The 16,787-nt window shown below is 34.4% G+C and overlaps 1 protein-coding gene across 6 annotated transcripts in view; it reads left to right on the top strand.

Moving 5' to 3' along the window:
* Positions 1–15,820, top strand: part of LOC127854988 (polypeptide N-acetylgalactosaminyltransferase 5-like) — a 137,664-nt gene extending 121,844 nt beyond the window's left edge. For all 6 annotated transcript variants that reach the window (XM_052390208.1, XM_052390203.1, XM_052390204.1 and 3 more), the window contains one exon: positions 10,203–15,820. In XM_052390208.1, coding sequence (XP_052246168.1) covers positions 10,203–10,340 — 138 coding nt within the window. In that variant the 3' untranslated portion in view covers positions 10,341–15,820. The remainder of the gene's footprint in view (positions 1–10,202) is intronic.
* The last annotated feature ends 967 nt before the right edge of the window (positions 15,821–16,787 follow it).

The following is a 16,787-nucleotide window of genomic DNA, read 5'->3' as shown; positions in this document are numbered from 1 at the left end:
TCCCTTGACCTTAGCCAAAAAATGTAGGTATACATCAGTCATATCAGTTCTAATTTTCAGTTTTCTTAGCTAGAGGGTGTGCCCTAACCCTTTCCCCATGAGAAGCAAAGTGATAACAGTGTGCCTTAAATATATACTTGCTGTTCTTTTTTTTTAAGGGGGGGGAATATATTTACCAGTGAGTTGGAAATCCATAAATAATTGCAATAGTGCAGGCTGATGTGGAGCTATCCTGGCCGCATATGGCATTAGACCCATTTTTGCATCATTTGGCTAACATATTTAAGCAACTGAGATAATAACTATACTTTTAGGTCATGGTCAGTTTTTCCAGCATTGTTTGCTTTGACTTTAAACAATATTATTATTACATAATTAAGATATCCATTACATAATTTAGATATCCATTGCATAATTTAGATATTTAATTCACTTGTGGACAGATATTGCATTGCCCAATGAAAATGGGTGTGACAAGTTAGTCTTGTTTATCATATAGGCTAGTTCCTGAGATTAGAGTTACATTTAGTTTCAGATATTTTATGGTCATGAATACATATAATGTTGGTGGCAGAAATACTAAATCTTACGGGGAATTAATGTACAGAAGGGTATATAATTAGAAAAGGGTATGTCATTATTGAAAGATCTGTTACAATTAAAACCTTCCAATTTTAATACTTAATTATCTGATAATTGGTATACAGTTTAAGCAGTAACCAAAAAATAGTTTCAACTAAATGTTACAGGTATCGTCAGCAGTGTTGCAGACATTTATTTATTGTAAATTATTGTATTTATCCAATACAATCACCTTGGACTCTTAAATCTTATGTTACAAATACTTATTTTTATAGATCTATGCTGCAATATACTCAACAAAGATATGGGCCCTGCTCTGTGAAAAGGGGGTTTAATGCATGTGTGAAAGTATTGTACAAGATTAGCCTGTGAAGTCCACACAGGCTTATCAGGGACGACACTTCCCGCTTTAATAAAATTTTTCATTTAAAGAAAGTTTTTCCTTAGCAAGATTTTAGTTTAGACAGAAAGTGTCATCCCTGATTAGCCTGTGCAGACTGCACAGGCTAATCTGGGACAACACTTTACGCACATGCATGAAACACCCTTTTCACAGAGCACAGGTCATATGTATTGCAAATAGAGTCTTAAATTCGATACCAATGAGGGCTAGTGCTTCAGATGTCTTAAATTTGAAACCAACGTGGGCTAGTGCTTCAGATGTCTTAAATTCGAAATCAATGTGGGCTAGTGCTTCAGATGTCTTAAATTCGAAACCAATGTGGGCTAGTGCTTCAGAAGTCTTAAATTCAAAACCAATGTGGGCTAGTGCTTCAGATGTCTTAAATTCGAAACCAATGTGGGCTAGTGCTTCAGATTAAGCTATCCCTGTCTGCAACTCTTAATACTTCTTTCCATTGATATACTGATTAATTACATGACTAATAACATATGTGCCTTCCTCTGTAAAAAGGGGTTTAATGAAACTTTGATAAAACTTGGTTAGATATAAATCTTGACAATGTCTAAGCCATGCTTTAATCTGGCTCTAGTAGGGTAAACACCTTGATGACCATGTCAAGTCTTCATGAATAGGTGTACCATGAACTCAGCATTTTGGGGTTTTCATGCTCTTATTATGTTTTATCATACCACCGCATTGATATCTGCCGGATATAACGTTGCCTGATATATTTTTTTTATATCATGGTCAACAGGAAGTTCTTATATCAGACAATGTTTGGAGTTACATGGAATTTGCAATGAAGTCAACAATTTCTATCAACATGAATCAGGTTCAATAAAACAAACAATTTGATATCAAGAAAGTACATATTTTATTCTAGTTTAAGTCATACATTTCAAAAACATTTTTTTTTTTAAATCACAGCCTGCACTACAGAAGTTAAATGACGTCATCAATCGGACAATAAATGTGAAATATCGATATAGTCATTGCATTTGCCAGTGTTGCACAGAAAGTCATGTCATGATAACTGTATGCTAATCCACAACTATTTAAACAAACGATTTAACCCGCATATGCCAATATTGACACCATCATCAAAATGTCAATTTCAATGCACATCTCCAAAATGGCGTCTCCAAACAAATCGGTGAAGTGTGTTCTTCAATGAAATTTGTCGCTGCAGTCCATTCCTGATCTCCAATTCAAGACGTTTATAATTAAAGCGGGTGTACTCTTCCCATTCTTAGTGCAAACAACTTTTTTCTCTATACGATGTTTAAAATAAACGATTATTCGTGTCGTCATTTCGAACGCATGTATGTCAATGTGTAAAAGCCGGATCAGCAAAATCAGCAGCGATCCGTACATTTTAAATATAAAAAAATGGATTGTTTTGCAGATTTTTAAGAAAATGTGGTATGACAGAAAAACAGGTTACCGTCTCATTGTTTTGTAATATATCAGGCTCGGCACAATAAAATATCGGCTTGGCAAGCTTCGCCTTTATATTATTCTAAGCCTCACCTGATATATTACAAAACGATGGGACAGTAACCTGTTATTCTCTATATCTTTTAAAATAAAGTGAGAATGTACCAGAAATTAGGATTGTCAGTGGAAAACTAGGCCTACTTCACTGGCATAGTGTCGTCCTAGATCAGCGGTTCAGTCCGCATGCATTGTCAAGTTTTAGCAATACAACAAGGGAGAGCAGTAAACAGTTGAGATGATAAGATTTATGGCCCATAAATTGTTAACATCCATGGTTAATACCATGATTGTGGTTTACTTTTTTTATTACGGGGAGCATATAGTTGCCAGTTTGCCCTTCCCTCCTTACTTCCGTCACACTTTTGTTACTGTTTCTCAAAGCGCCTTCAATACTTTACCAATCTCTTTCATATTTGGCATGTAGGTACCTTGCATGGACCTCTACCTTTTGATGAGGTTTGAGGTCACTGGGTTCAAGGTCAAGGTCACCAAGGCTAATAATAATAGATTTTCCGTCACACTTTTTTAACAGTTTCTCATAGCACCTTCAATACTTTACCAATATCTTTCATATTTGGCATGTAAGTACCTCGCATGGACCTCTACCTTTTGATGAGGTTTGAGGTCACTGGGTTCAAGGTCAAGGTCACCAAGGCTAATAATAATAGATTTTTCGTCACACTTTTGTTACAGTATCTCAAAGTGCCTTCAATACTTTACCAATCTCTTTCATATTTGGCATGTAGATACCTTGCATGGACCTCTACCTTTCGATGACGTTTGAGGTCACTGGGGCCAAGGTCACCGAAGCTTCTAATAGATTTTCTGTCACACTTTTTTTTTACAGTTTCCTATACTGATAGTGCCTTCAATACTTTACCGATCTCTTTCATATTTGGCATGTAGGTACCTTGCATGGACCTCTATCTTTTGATGACGTTTGAGGTCACTGGGGCCAAGGTCACCGAGGCTTCTAATAGATTTTCTGTCACACTTTTTTAACAGTTTCCAATACTGATAGTGCCTTCAATACTTTACCGATCTCTTTCATATTTGGCATGTAGGTACCTTGCATGGACCTCTACATTTTGATGAGGTTTGAGGTCACTGGGTTCAAGGTCAAGGTCATTGAGGCTAATAATAGATTTCTGTCACACTTTTTTAGCTCACCTGAGCACAACGTGCTCATGGTGAGCTTTTGTGATCGCTTTTTGTCCGTCGTGCGTTGTCCGTCGTGCATCGTCCGTCGTCAACATTTTGCCTTGTTACCACTCTAGAGGCCACATTTATTATCTGATCCTCATGAAACTTGGTCAGAACATTTGTCCCATTGATACCTCCACTGAGTTCGAAACTGGGGTCATGCTGGGTCAAAAACTAGGTCACTAGGTCAAAAAAAAGATAAACCTAGTGAACACTGTAAAAGTCACATTTGATGCCCAATCTTCATGTTACTTTGTCAAAATGTTTGTCTAAATGATATGTTGGTTGAGTTCAAAAATGGTTCTGGTTCGTTGAAAAACATGGCCGCCAGGTATTTCTTATATGGCTATAGAGAAACCTTGTGGACACTGTAGTCACAATTTAGGCCCAATCATCATGAAACTTGGTCAAAACATTGGTTTCATAGATATCTTGAACGAGTTTGAAAATGGTCCAGATCGGTGAAAAAACATGGCTGCCAGGGGGCGGGGCAGTTTTCACTATATCTATATAGTGAAAACATGGGAACACTCTAGAAGTCACAATTTTGGTCCAATGTTCATGAAATTTGGTCAGAACATGTGGTTTTTGGATATGACAGTTGAGTTCGAAAATGGTTCGGATCGGTAAAAAAGCATGGCCTTGGGGGGGGGGTCATTTTCCTTATATTTATATAGTAATAACATCTTTTGAACACTAAATAGTTTATCATGTCCAGGGAAGTAACTGCAAATGAAAATTATGTTGAATTGACAGAGTTGTCTCCCTTTTAAAAATATTTGTTTTAAGCACAAGAAGATTGAGTGGAATTAATTATAAATGATGGTTTTACATTCTGGAAGATAGCAAACTTTTGAATATGTTTTTTATTGTTTGATGATTCTGTACAATATGGCATTCTTTTGTCAAACAATTAAAGCGAGACTATACATTTTTTATATGTGTTAAATTGTAATATATTGATTAATACATGTTACAATAACACAAAATAGGCAAGATATTGAAGACGAATTTCATAAAATGCAGCAAAGACAAATTAGCGCCCTGAGCCGATGGTGACGAAGATATTTCATACATATTTTCCTACAATAACCTTTTCTTTTTATTAGGATCAGAGTTAGTGTTCGTGCGTCGTATGAATAGACATCGCTGCAGGAATTTAATAACAACCATTAAACTAAATTAAGATTCACATCGTACATGCATGACATACGTTCTGACGAATTCAACTGTACAGACATTTTCGATTTCAGAATTAAATATCTCACTTATTTCGCATTTTTCGACAAATGTTCTTCTTAAGTTTTATTTTAAATTATATTGAAATATATGACCTTGTTAACTCTCTAGAGGTCACATTTATTTTCCGATCATCATGAAACTTGGTCTGAAGATTTGTCCCAATGATATCTTGGATGAGTTCGAAAATGCTTTTTATGTCCCCCACTATAGTAGTGGGGGACATTTATGTCCCCCACTATAGTAGTGGGGGACATATTGTTTTTGCCCTGTCTGTCTGTTGGTCTGTTGGTCTGTCTGTCTGTTTGCGCCAACTTTAACATTTTGCAATAACTTTTGCTATATTGAAGATAGCAACTTCATATTTGGCATGCATGTGTATCTCATGAAGCTGCACATTTTGAGTGGTGAAAGGTCAAGGTCAAGGTCATCCTTCAAGGTCAGAGGTCAAATATATGTGGCCAAAATCGCTCATTTTATGAATACTTTTGCAATATTGAAGATAGCAACTTGATATTTGGCATGCATGTGTATCTCATGGAGCTGCACATTTTTAGTGGTGAAAGGTCAAGGTCAAGGTCATCCTTCAAGGTCAGAGGTCAATTATATGTGACCAAAATCGCTAATTTAATGAATACTTTTGCAATATTGAAGATAGCAACTTGATATTTGGCATGCATGTGCATCTCATGGAGCTGCTCATTTTGAGTGGTGAAAGGTCAAGGTCATCCTTCAAGGTCAGAGGTCAAATATATGTGGCCCAAATCGCTTATTTTATGAATACTTTTGCAATATTGAAGATAGCAACTTGATATTTGGCATGCATGTGTATCTCATGGAGCTGCACATTTTGAGTGGTGAAAGGTCAAGGTCAAGGTCATCCTTCACAAGGTCAAGGTCATCCTACAATGTCAAACATCATATAGGGGGACATTGTGTTTCACAAACACATCTTGTTGTTGCTTTTAAAACATGGCTACCAGGGGCGGGGAATTTTTCCTTATACATGTATGGCTATATATGGCTTTAGTAAAACCTTGTTAACTCTCTAGAGGCCACATTTATTGTCCAATCTTCATGAAATTTGGTCAGAAGATTGGTCTCAATGATATCTTGGATGAGTTCCAAAATAATTATGTTTGCTTGAAGAACATAGCTTCCAATGGTGCAGGGCATTTTTCCTTATACGGCTATTGTAAAAAAAAATTAACACTAGTTTTATTTAATTCAGTTGCCCAATCTTCATGAAATTTGGTTAGAACATTTGTGTCCTGTGTAAAGTTTGGTTTTATTATGTCAGTATTATGTACCAATAACAGTTTTATTTAATTTTTCATAACACAGAATTTTCATAATTAACAACTGTTTTAGTCATTATTACTTATGGTAAGCTATCAACTAAGAGAAAGCTGCAATTAAGACATCATGTACACAATTTGCAGTATCTATCTCCATTGTTTAACCTGCTGAGTCATATTTCCCAATCTATTTTTATGCCCCCCTTCGAAGAAGAGGGGGTATATTGCTTTGCACATGTCGGTCCGTCCATCCACCAGGTGGTTTCCGGATGATAACTCAAGAACGCTTGGGCATAGAATCATGAAACTTCATAGGTACATTGACCATGACTCGCAGATGACCCCTATTGATTTTGAGGTCACTAGGTCAAAGGTCAAGGTCACGGTGATCCGAAATATTAAAATTGTTTCCAGATGATAACTCAAGAACGCATACGCCTAGGATCATGAAACTTCATGGGTAGATTGATCATGACTTGCAGATGACCCCTATTGATTTTGAGGTCACTTGGTCAAAGGTCAAGGTCACGGTGAACCGAAATAGTAAAATGGTTTCCGGATGATAACTCAAGAAGGCACACCCCTAGGATCATGAAACTTCATCGTTAGAAAGATCATGACTCACAGATGACCCCTATTGATTTTGAGGTCACTAGGTTAAAGGTCAAGGTCACGGTGACCCATAATAGTTAAATGGTTTTCAGATGATAACTCAAGAACGCATACGCCTAGGATCATGAAACTTCATAGGTAGATTGATCATGACTGGCAGATGACCCCTATTGATTTTGAGGTCACTAGGTCAAAGGTCAAGGTCATGGTGACCCGAAATAGTAAAATGATTTTCGGATGATTACTCAAGAACGCATACTCCTAGGATCATGAAACTTCATAGGTAGATTGATCACGACTCGCAGATGCCCCTTATTGATTTTCAGGTCACTAGGTCAAAGGTCAAGGTCAGGGTGACCCGAAATAGTAAAATGGATTTCAGATGATAACTCAAGAACGCTTTTGCCATGAAACTTCATGGGTAGATTTATCATGACTCGCAGATGACCCCTATTGGTTTTGAGGTCACTAGCTCAAAGGTCAATGTAACGGTGACTCGGTCACTAGGTCAATGGTCAAGGTCACGGTGACCCGAACAGTAAAATTGTTTCCGGATGCTAACTCGAGAACGCTTTTGCCAAGGATCAAGACACTTCATAGGTACATTGATCATGACTCGCAGATGACCTCTATTGATTTTCAGGTCACTAGGTCAAAGGTCAAGGTCACAGTGACAAAAAACGTATTCACACAATGGCTGCCACTACAACGGACAGCCCATATGGGGGGCATGCATGTTTTACAAACAGCCCTTGTTAGTTCTGCTCTAGAATTTTTTAGACCCCAGATACATGTATTGATCATTGCAGTGTGTAACTATTCACCACTCAGCTTACTGACCCTCTCACTGTGCTGTATGCCAGATGTTAATATCAGTGGTCAGTAATAAAAGCTGGTTGAACTGTTTGATATTCTATTTCACAGTGGAAGCATTTAATGCATGTTTTTAACAATTAACAAAAAAATATGTAATTTAAATGGGAACTTCATATCAAAACAAGATTCTATAATTATTCACTCTATATACATGTAATCATATTAAAGATATGTTAGCAAATACAAATGGATAGTCTATGAAAACAATAAGGAGATAATTTCAATTATAAGTTTCTGGAGATAAAAAACAAATTCAGAATAATCTTCAAAATCAAGATTTACCTTTCTTATTTGCGGAGTTCATTTATCAAGATTAATCATTTTCAGGCTCAATGTATTTAAACGATGTCAGAAAATTGAAAATAAAACGGAAATGAATGATACATAGTATTAATGAAATGAAATCTAAAATTGATACATTTTCATTTTTCTAAATTGTTTGTAATTTGTGTAAAACAGCCTACTGTTGAATAACATGTTTATAAAATGATTCAAGAAAACGGCAATACCTTTACTTAATTGAATTACAACCAGTCAGCAGTGTCATCCTGACCGAAAATTAGCGATTGTGGAATAAATATTACCGCATTGCATAAGTGCTCACAAAGTTACACAACTCGTAACCATCCCGTGACCAATTCACGTGCGTAAGTAAACGAGACCGCACTACCACACCTGGATACGACATTTGAGTTCGAAAATGGTTTAGATCTATAAAAAAACATGGCAGCCAGGGGAGGGGGGTCTTTTTCCATATATTTATATAGTAAAAAAGCTTGTGAACACTCTAGAAGTCACATTTTTTACTTAATCAGCATAAAATTTTGTCAAAACATTAGTTATGTGGATGTCTCGGACGAGTTTGAAAATGGTCGTGATAAGTGGAAAAACATGGGCACCAGGCAGTGGGGCAGTTTTCTTTATATGTATATACATGTAGTGAAAACATGTGAACAGTCTAGAAGACATTATCTTCATGAAATTTGGACATATCTTGGAAGAGTTAAAAATTGAGGGCCATTTGTTGTTCATTCTTCGTGTAACTTGGTTAGAACATTTTTTTCATTGATATCTTGGGCTGCAAAGAACAGGTCATTTCTTTTTATCTCAGGTGAGCGACTTTGGGCCTTTCAGGCCCTCTTGTTTACAGTTTCTCATAGCGCCTTCAATACTTTACCGATCTCTTTCATATTTGGCATGTAGGTACCTTGCATAGACCTCTAACTTTTGATGAGGTTTGAGGTCACTTGGGTCAAGGTGAAGGTCACCGAGGCTTATAATATATTTTTATTAGGTGGTTATTAATAGTGCTGCAACAATACGCCAAAAACCGTATTGCAATATATTGTCAATTCAAAAACCCGTATCGCAATATATCGCAATATATTGCTAACTTGTACCAGAATTATAACTCGCCAATTACCCGATAATCCCGTATACTCCAGTTTTAAAGCAAATTCTGGTAAATATTTACTATAAATGTGCTCAAGAATAACAAGAAACACAAACATTCGCAAATTTTCTTAAGTATCAAAAACATTATGGCATTTGTTACTATTTAAAGATGTGATGAAATAACGTCCTACCGAGACGTTTTTGTTTTCACTGAACACGCGTAATTCGCCTGACGTGATGTTCCCGTTTTTATACAACACAAAATACACCTATACTTTCCATGCGACGTTCTACATGTCTGCATAATTTTCGCGCGTTTTTTACTGAGACAAAGGATAAAGCACTTTTTATTTGACGCTATTTTTTATTGTCGCGTAAGCATTAAAATTTGTAAGCGTGTTTCCGAAATTCGGATTACAAATAAAAAATGCTCAATTCAGAACGAAACATTCACAGTTGTGCGCAAATAATTTAACGATAATCTGTTCAAAAGCATCGAACGAATGCTCCCATGTAACAACGCTACTCCGTATAATACACTTTTTAGAATGCTATTTTTACATAAAAAATTATTTACACCGCTTTGCTTTGTTTACCTTGGTATCGTTATTTCGGATGGCTTTTCTGGACGAAATGTGAATGGATTTTTGTAAAATTTTCGTACCGGTATGATGAAAATCGTATCGCAATACAATATGCCGATTGCGTATTGCGATATATACCGGTATATTGTTGCAGCACTAGTTATTAACACATAGATTGACAAAGCGCATCATCGGGGAGCATCCATCAGTTTTACTGATATTCTTGTTTTAAAGGCCGTGGGATTTAGTTTTGGGATTTTCTGTCTGTCCGTACCTCTGTCTGTCACAAACGTTTTAGGGCTTTATCTCAGAAACTATATAAGATTTCAACATGAAACTTAATAGATGTATAGATGCAAATGAGGAGAAGGATGGGGATAGAAATTTAACGAATTTGCTTGTTTGGTCTCATTTAGGAAAAGTTATAATTTAAATAAAAGAAAACATTTTCATGGGTTAATGGTTGTTATGCATAAGGGTATTTGTTATTCATTCAAGTGATTTTCCTTTCAGGATAACACTGTTTTACATGTGAACACCAACAAATGCATGACAGTCTCGCTGGATGGCCAGAAACTTTTGATGGAAAAATGCTCCGGTATTGATAGGCAGCTCTGGACTTGGAAAAGAAAGGAAGGACACAGTGTATAGTTAGAGTAGAATGTAACCTATAGTTTCATTATTCTTTTTTGTTTATTTTCTTATTTTTGATTTTGATTTATTGACCACTATAATTTACTGCATTTTTGTTTTGCTTGTATGTAGTTCTCATTAGGTTATGTTTGTTAATTATTACTTAATAATTACTAGGGCTGTCACGATATGCCGTGAGCGTACCGCGGTATATCGTGGTACAGCAACACTGTATCTCGGTACGTACTGCGATATTTTACAGAATATGTATCTGTAAAGAAAACAGTTTACAAACTTTATTAAACACAATAATCAGAAAACACGGGTATCATAGTATGACTTGAAACTGTAAAAGAAACTGTAATAAACTTGATAGAAGTAGTCATTGTTATTGTTATTGTTATTCGCGTCTTTTTCTAAAATGTCCGCCATGTTGTTTACAATAGCTGTGACTACGACCTGTGTAAATCGAACGCTTCAAGGGCATGTTTAAAATGCGGAGTCAGCAGGCCCAGTATTGAAAATCAGTAGCGTTCTGATTCTTCCTCGACTTATTCATAATCTTAAGATAACATGATTTGGAAGTGCCATGCTTTGAACGATCGATATTCTAAAGAAAGAAAATAAGAAATAGAGTAAACATCTTTTGGATAATTATGAACTTATTTGCAAAGGAAATCTAACCCAAATTCAAAAAAAGGTACGGACCCATACATTGCCGTATTTTAAACGTGAAAGTTAAACATCTACCAGTGGAAGCGCTTGCTTGACCTGGATATTAACGGATTATTTATTTAGCCCTTTTGAATCGCTTCTACAGTTTTCAAAACGATATCTATATCAAAATAATTATGTAATGTATTTATATTATGTGCTAATATAATAATATTAAAAAAAACCGGTGCGGCAACGCCGTACCGCGGTGCGATTTTTTTCACGACATGCACCGCGATATACCGGTATACCGGTGAATCGTGACAGCCCTAATAATTACTATTATTATTACTTAAGCTTTTTGGAAGAACTTACGTAAAATGTCATGATGCAGTCTAAAGAAGAGCTTGATATTTACATGTAAGACGTGCTCTGTGAAAAAGGGGGTTAATGCATGTGCGTAAATTGTCATTCAAGATTAGCCTGTGCTTTATGCACAGGCTAATCATGGATAAAACTTTCATTTTTCTATTACAGAAAGTCTCTTCTTGGCAAAAATCAAGTTAAGGCAGAAAGTGTTGTCCATGATAAACCTGTGTGGACTGCACATGCTACATGTAAGCTGGGACAACACTTTACGCACATGCATTAAACCCCTTTTTCACATAGCACGGCTAATTTTTAATATTATTTAAAGAAGCAAAATTTTGAAATATAGATTGATTATTTTAATTTATTTTGTTTATCCATCAAGTCTTTGGTATTAACAACACAATGCTTATGCATTATTTTATCATAATTTTGTGAATGATAAGAAATATATGACATTATCATATTTGTTGTTGTTTGATATTAATATTAATGGCTTTAAACAGATGTTGCCATAATGTATTTTCAATATTTATATTTACGACTTGATGTCTGCAGATTGTTGTTCTATATGTTAGTTAATTAGTGATATTAACTTTATGTATGAGGAATTTTATGTATATTTAATCATGTTTGACATGCTGTTTATAAGTAATGGTTTCATGGTGATTGTTTGTAAGGGATTTTTTATCATTGAAAGTGGAAAGTAATTTATGTGATAAAAATTGCAGGTTATTGGTTGATTGATTGATTACTTACAGTGGTATTATTTAAATAAAACATAGCACCCATAACTTTATGTACTTTCCTATTATTATTTTCTTTTTTCAATGTTTTTAAATTATGTTCAGCAATTTTTTTTATAAATTACCAGTTAACTTAAATACCGTTAATCAAAATTTTTCACATTTGACAGTTGTTAAAAACGCTTTAGGAATATACCGGTATGTCATTCTGCTGTAGCTGAAATAATATTTAAGTATCTGTTATTCTTGTTTTATAAGTTTTTAATAATTATTTATGCTTGATTTATTGCAGTGAAATCAGTGAATAAATTGTAAGTTGAATAAGTTTTCAATAGTTTGAATAAGTTTCTCAAAAGTGTCTCAAACTACATTTCCTTATCGTGCCAACATGTTAACCCTTATAGCGCTGGAACCCAATTTTGAAGGCCTTTGCTATTTGCTATTCTGATAGTATTCTTTGAAAAAAAATCAAAGAAAATGCTAATTTTAGAAATTCAGCAGACAACATTTTAGCAGACAACAAATTTCCAGCATGCAAAGGGTTAATGTAGCAGCTGATTTTGGTTATTTCACATTCTATTTTTCAAAGGGTAAGCTTGTCACAAATATGTATAACTTACAAATAGTACACATATTATTGTTGTTTCAATCATTATTTGCCAAAATAAACAAAAGCTAATGTTTTGTTTCACTTCTGTTCGTAACTCATTTAGTAGATAAAATTGTTCACAATGGAAAATAGTCTGGCTGACTGGGTGAGGTCTTCAATTGCAGTTACCTGTTTATGCATTTTGTTTATTGAAAACTGTTTACTTTTGTTCCTAATGTATAGATATTTACAATATGTATTGATGGTACTATATAATGGTGTATTGAATATGCGCCAGGTTATGCGAAAATGGTTCATATATGGCCAGCGTAGCTCCAGCTCCAGACAAGCCTGGGCAATTGCTTAGGACCCATTTTTGCATAAAGCGGGTCATTTAATATTGTTGAACATTTGTTGAGAAAAGTTATGTATGTGTGCATGGATTTTGAGTATAAATGTGTGTTAATCACACACTTTCAAGGACCATTCCAATTAATTTTTTTTTTAAACCTGTATGTGTTGCATAACAATCAGTGTGCTCTAGTGTTGCGCACATTTTCACTGGTTATTGTTCATTATCCATTAAAATGTTTACTTTTTTGTTTCAATCATTCGTGATGTTTGTAAACTCAGTCTACAATTAAGAATTGATGATCATTTTTTCACTAGAAATTTATTTTGTAATTATTGCAAAGTTTTGCAATCAGAAAAAAACTAGGCCTATGGCATTGTTGAATACAAATACCCACATATGGTTTGCAGTAACACTATTGGGAGCTAATTGATAAAAATATCAGAGATTGATGACTGCTGGAAACATACAAATATCCTCTAATTGTAGTGAATGCGATATTATGAGTAGTACATTTTATGTGCAAGATTTAAGCCTGGTTTTCCAAATTACTGACTCCTATTTTAAACAAATTGTGTATTGTATGAATATTTGTAATAAAATTTGGTTCAAGCTCATTTAACCCCCCTTTCCCCATCAGAAGCAATGTGGAAAGGGCTTTTTAAACCAGCATAAAACCAGAACAGCCTGCGAGTAAAACTCAGGTTCTATGCTGTTTGCTGCTCATCAGTATTTTTTGGTTGAAATTGTAGCCTTTAAAATTTGAATCTATTAAGAAAAGCATTCACTTAATTTGATTTTCTAAGGGACTACAGACCTGTCAAAAAGCGCATCTGAGTGGTAAAGGGTTACGTCATAATAAAATATGGCATCTAAAATTATACTCAATAAAGTGTTTGATCGGGAAATCCATTTTGCCTGGTATTGCTTTCTGATATTATGAATACCAGTTACTTGATTCTGTTGTTAAAAGTAGATGTAGGACTTTATATGTGAACTTTACAAACAATATTGTGTGGATTATACATATATGAATAACCGTATTAAGGGCATTTGGTTTGTTGTAGAAGTAGTTATCTAATCATGAATGAAAGGTTTTGTATGGTGTCAGTATTACATTTTTGCATAATTTTGTAAATGTTGTCATCATCTACAAAATGAACTTTTCCATGATTGAAACAAAACTTAGATTTGATTGGTGTATATACAGTGTCAATTGAGTCACCGTAGAAACATGAATATCAAGATTGTCATCGGAAACTGGTTGAATGTTTGGGCAAGTTATGTTTACAATTAAATAGTTTGTTATAATGATATAATGTGATATGTTTGTAAAATGTTAAGTAAATTTCTTGGTGGATTGCGATACAATCTATAGCTTATGATATATTGGTATGTTTGTGCATGTTTCAGTTTGGAGATTGGTTTATGTATGTTTGTGAAAATTGCCATGAAACAGAGCTTTAGAAATATGTGTAAGCTGAATTTATGTATGTGTACATTTTTTAATGTAAAATGAGTTAGTATATACTTTTATCCGATTTTATGTGCAACAAAACACACCACAAAAACCATCATCTGATAAGCTATTATTGAATGCAAAATTCATTTTCCATTTTTTTTTAATATTGCAAATTTGTAGTATCAGTTGATAAACCCGAGCATTCCTGTACCAGAACAATTTTTACACCTGCCACATTAATAGTTTTTTTCTCACACAATTATTCAAAATTTTCTTTCTATAGTAATACAATGTAAGTAATGTTTCATAAATGAAAATTCATTGTTTATCACCATGTGAATCTTTCTATGAAGATATACATTATTTATTATTATATGATCACAAAGAAAAATGATTTAAACTAATACTATCCTTGTTTAAAACAGAGAATCTAAAGTTTATGTATAGTGATGTTTTCCACCAAGCATCTACAGAGGCATATAGCAAATGGCCTGTCCATTAGTTTTTCCATTCTTCGGTTTCTGTAAAATTTATGAAAAATATTTAAGTACACATCTAAACTCAGTAATAATTCCAACAAAGCTGTGATACTTAAATGTACGATTTGATATCATAATATCATCAAATTGCTGGACCTCATTTTGACCTTGACACACTTTTGGACTTATTTAGGAAGTCCGATTTGTTGATTAACCAAAATTGACGTGTTTGGTCTAACATCAATAATGCGTCTTACAAAGCTTTGATACTTCAAATAATCATGTTCTTGAACACAAAATACATCTACATTGCCTGACCTGATTTTGACCAAATAGTATACTTTTGGAATTAGACTAATTCAGAAGGTCCAATTTTTTGTTGAATCAAAATGACGTGTTTGTGTGTAACATCAACATGGTTTGCTGCACACATTCGATTCTTGTATGGATGTTATATATGCATACTCTCAACACACACACATCACCTGACCTTGTTTTGACCTTGACATTGACATCATGTTGGACTAAGACTTATTGAAATAAGCCAATGAATCAGTACTTGCAAGGCTTACCCCGAGGCTATACTGTATGTGTTTAATGAACGCAATGTCTTGTTTTTCAAAGAATCCCAGTGGGTTGAATATAGATGTAGTATTCATTTGGTAATAACTTCACATATCATATATTAAATGTTCCTATGAATACTAAACTGGTTACAGTGTATGAAGTGTATGTATTGATTATAATTGTGTTGCCTTTCATCCATCTTCATTCCTTGCGGACCCATATAGTGCCTTGTGGTGGAGTCACATTCAAACACTCACTGCAATAAAATACAGAGAATGTATCAAGCGTTTGTGTTTTTAAATTGTCCAATTGCAACATTTTTGCAAGCAGGTACTTTCAATTAAGGAATGAGTTCACCAAGTATGAGGATATATTTCAGCGGGCAGAATTCTGGGTAGCTCATTTTTGCACACACAAATCAAGTTACCTAAAATCAGTAGATATATTTCAATTCTTGATGGGTTTTCCCATGCCTGATATATAAAGTAAAAAATGGATGATAATTGTGCATAGCTTATCTTACTGTTGTAGAAATATGCAGTGAGATAATATTTGGTATGAACACAGGGCATTAATTTAATTGAAAAGAATCTGATACAGAATAATGATTTTTTTTATTGATTTCAATTTCTCTCTTCCCCTGAAGTTAAAATGTGTATGCTTTCATAGTCTTATATTTATTATTTGGGAAGAGAAAAAAGTATGGAAAAAAGACAATTATTCAAAGCGAATTAGTTGCAGATCTACTGGAACAGGTCTTCTGCACTGCATTTCTCTTCAACAAGATCTGCCTACCTATGAAGTTCATATTGATAAATTTCATAATCTCGAGTTATTCTATAAGTGGAATGGGATGCTATTGTGGACACACATTTAAAGACTTATGCGTCTTCTGACAAGTTAAGCAATTGTTTAAGTCATAGAATGTTCAATCTATATGACGAAAATGCGACACTTTATACAGTCAAAAACTCGATGACTCGAACTCGTCGGGACCAGCGCCAAAAGTTTGAGCCATCCGATTTCTAATAAATGTTTGTTTACGAACAAGTCTGAAGTACATTTTCACCTCCAGTTGAAGAGTACACACTGCTTAAAGCGAGATTATACGATTTTTTTAATATGTATTTAATTGTAATATATTGATAAAATGTGATACAATAACACAAAATAGGCAAGAAAAAGTATACATTAAAGCCAAATTTCATAAAATGCAGCAACGACAAATAAGCGCCCCGAGCCGATTG

The sequence above is a fragment of the Dreissena polymorpha genome, chromosome 13 (genome assembly GCF_020536995.1).
Source record: "Dreissena polymorpha isolate Duluth1 chromosome 13, UMN_Dpol_1.0, whole genome shotgun sequence".
NCBI classification, from domain to species: domain Eukaryota; kingdom Metazoa; phylum Mollusca; class Bivalvia; order Myida; family Dreissenidae; genus Dreissena; species Dreissena polymorpha.
Note: the sequence above shows the minus strand (reverse complement) of the source record. Positions and strands in the feature narration are given on the sequence as shown.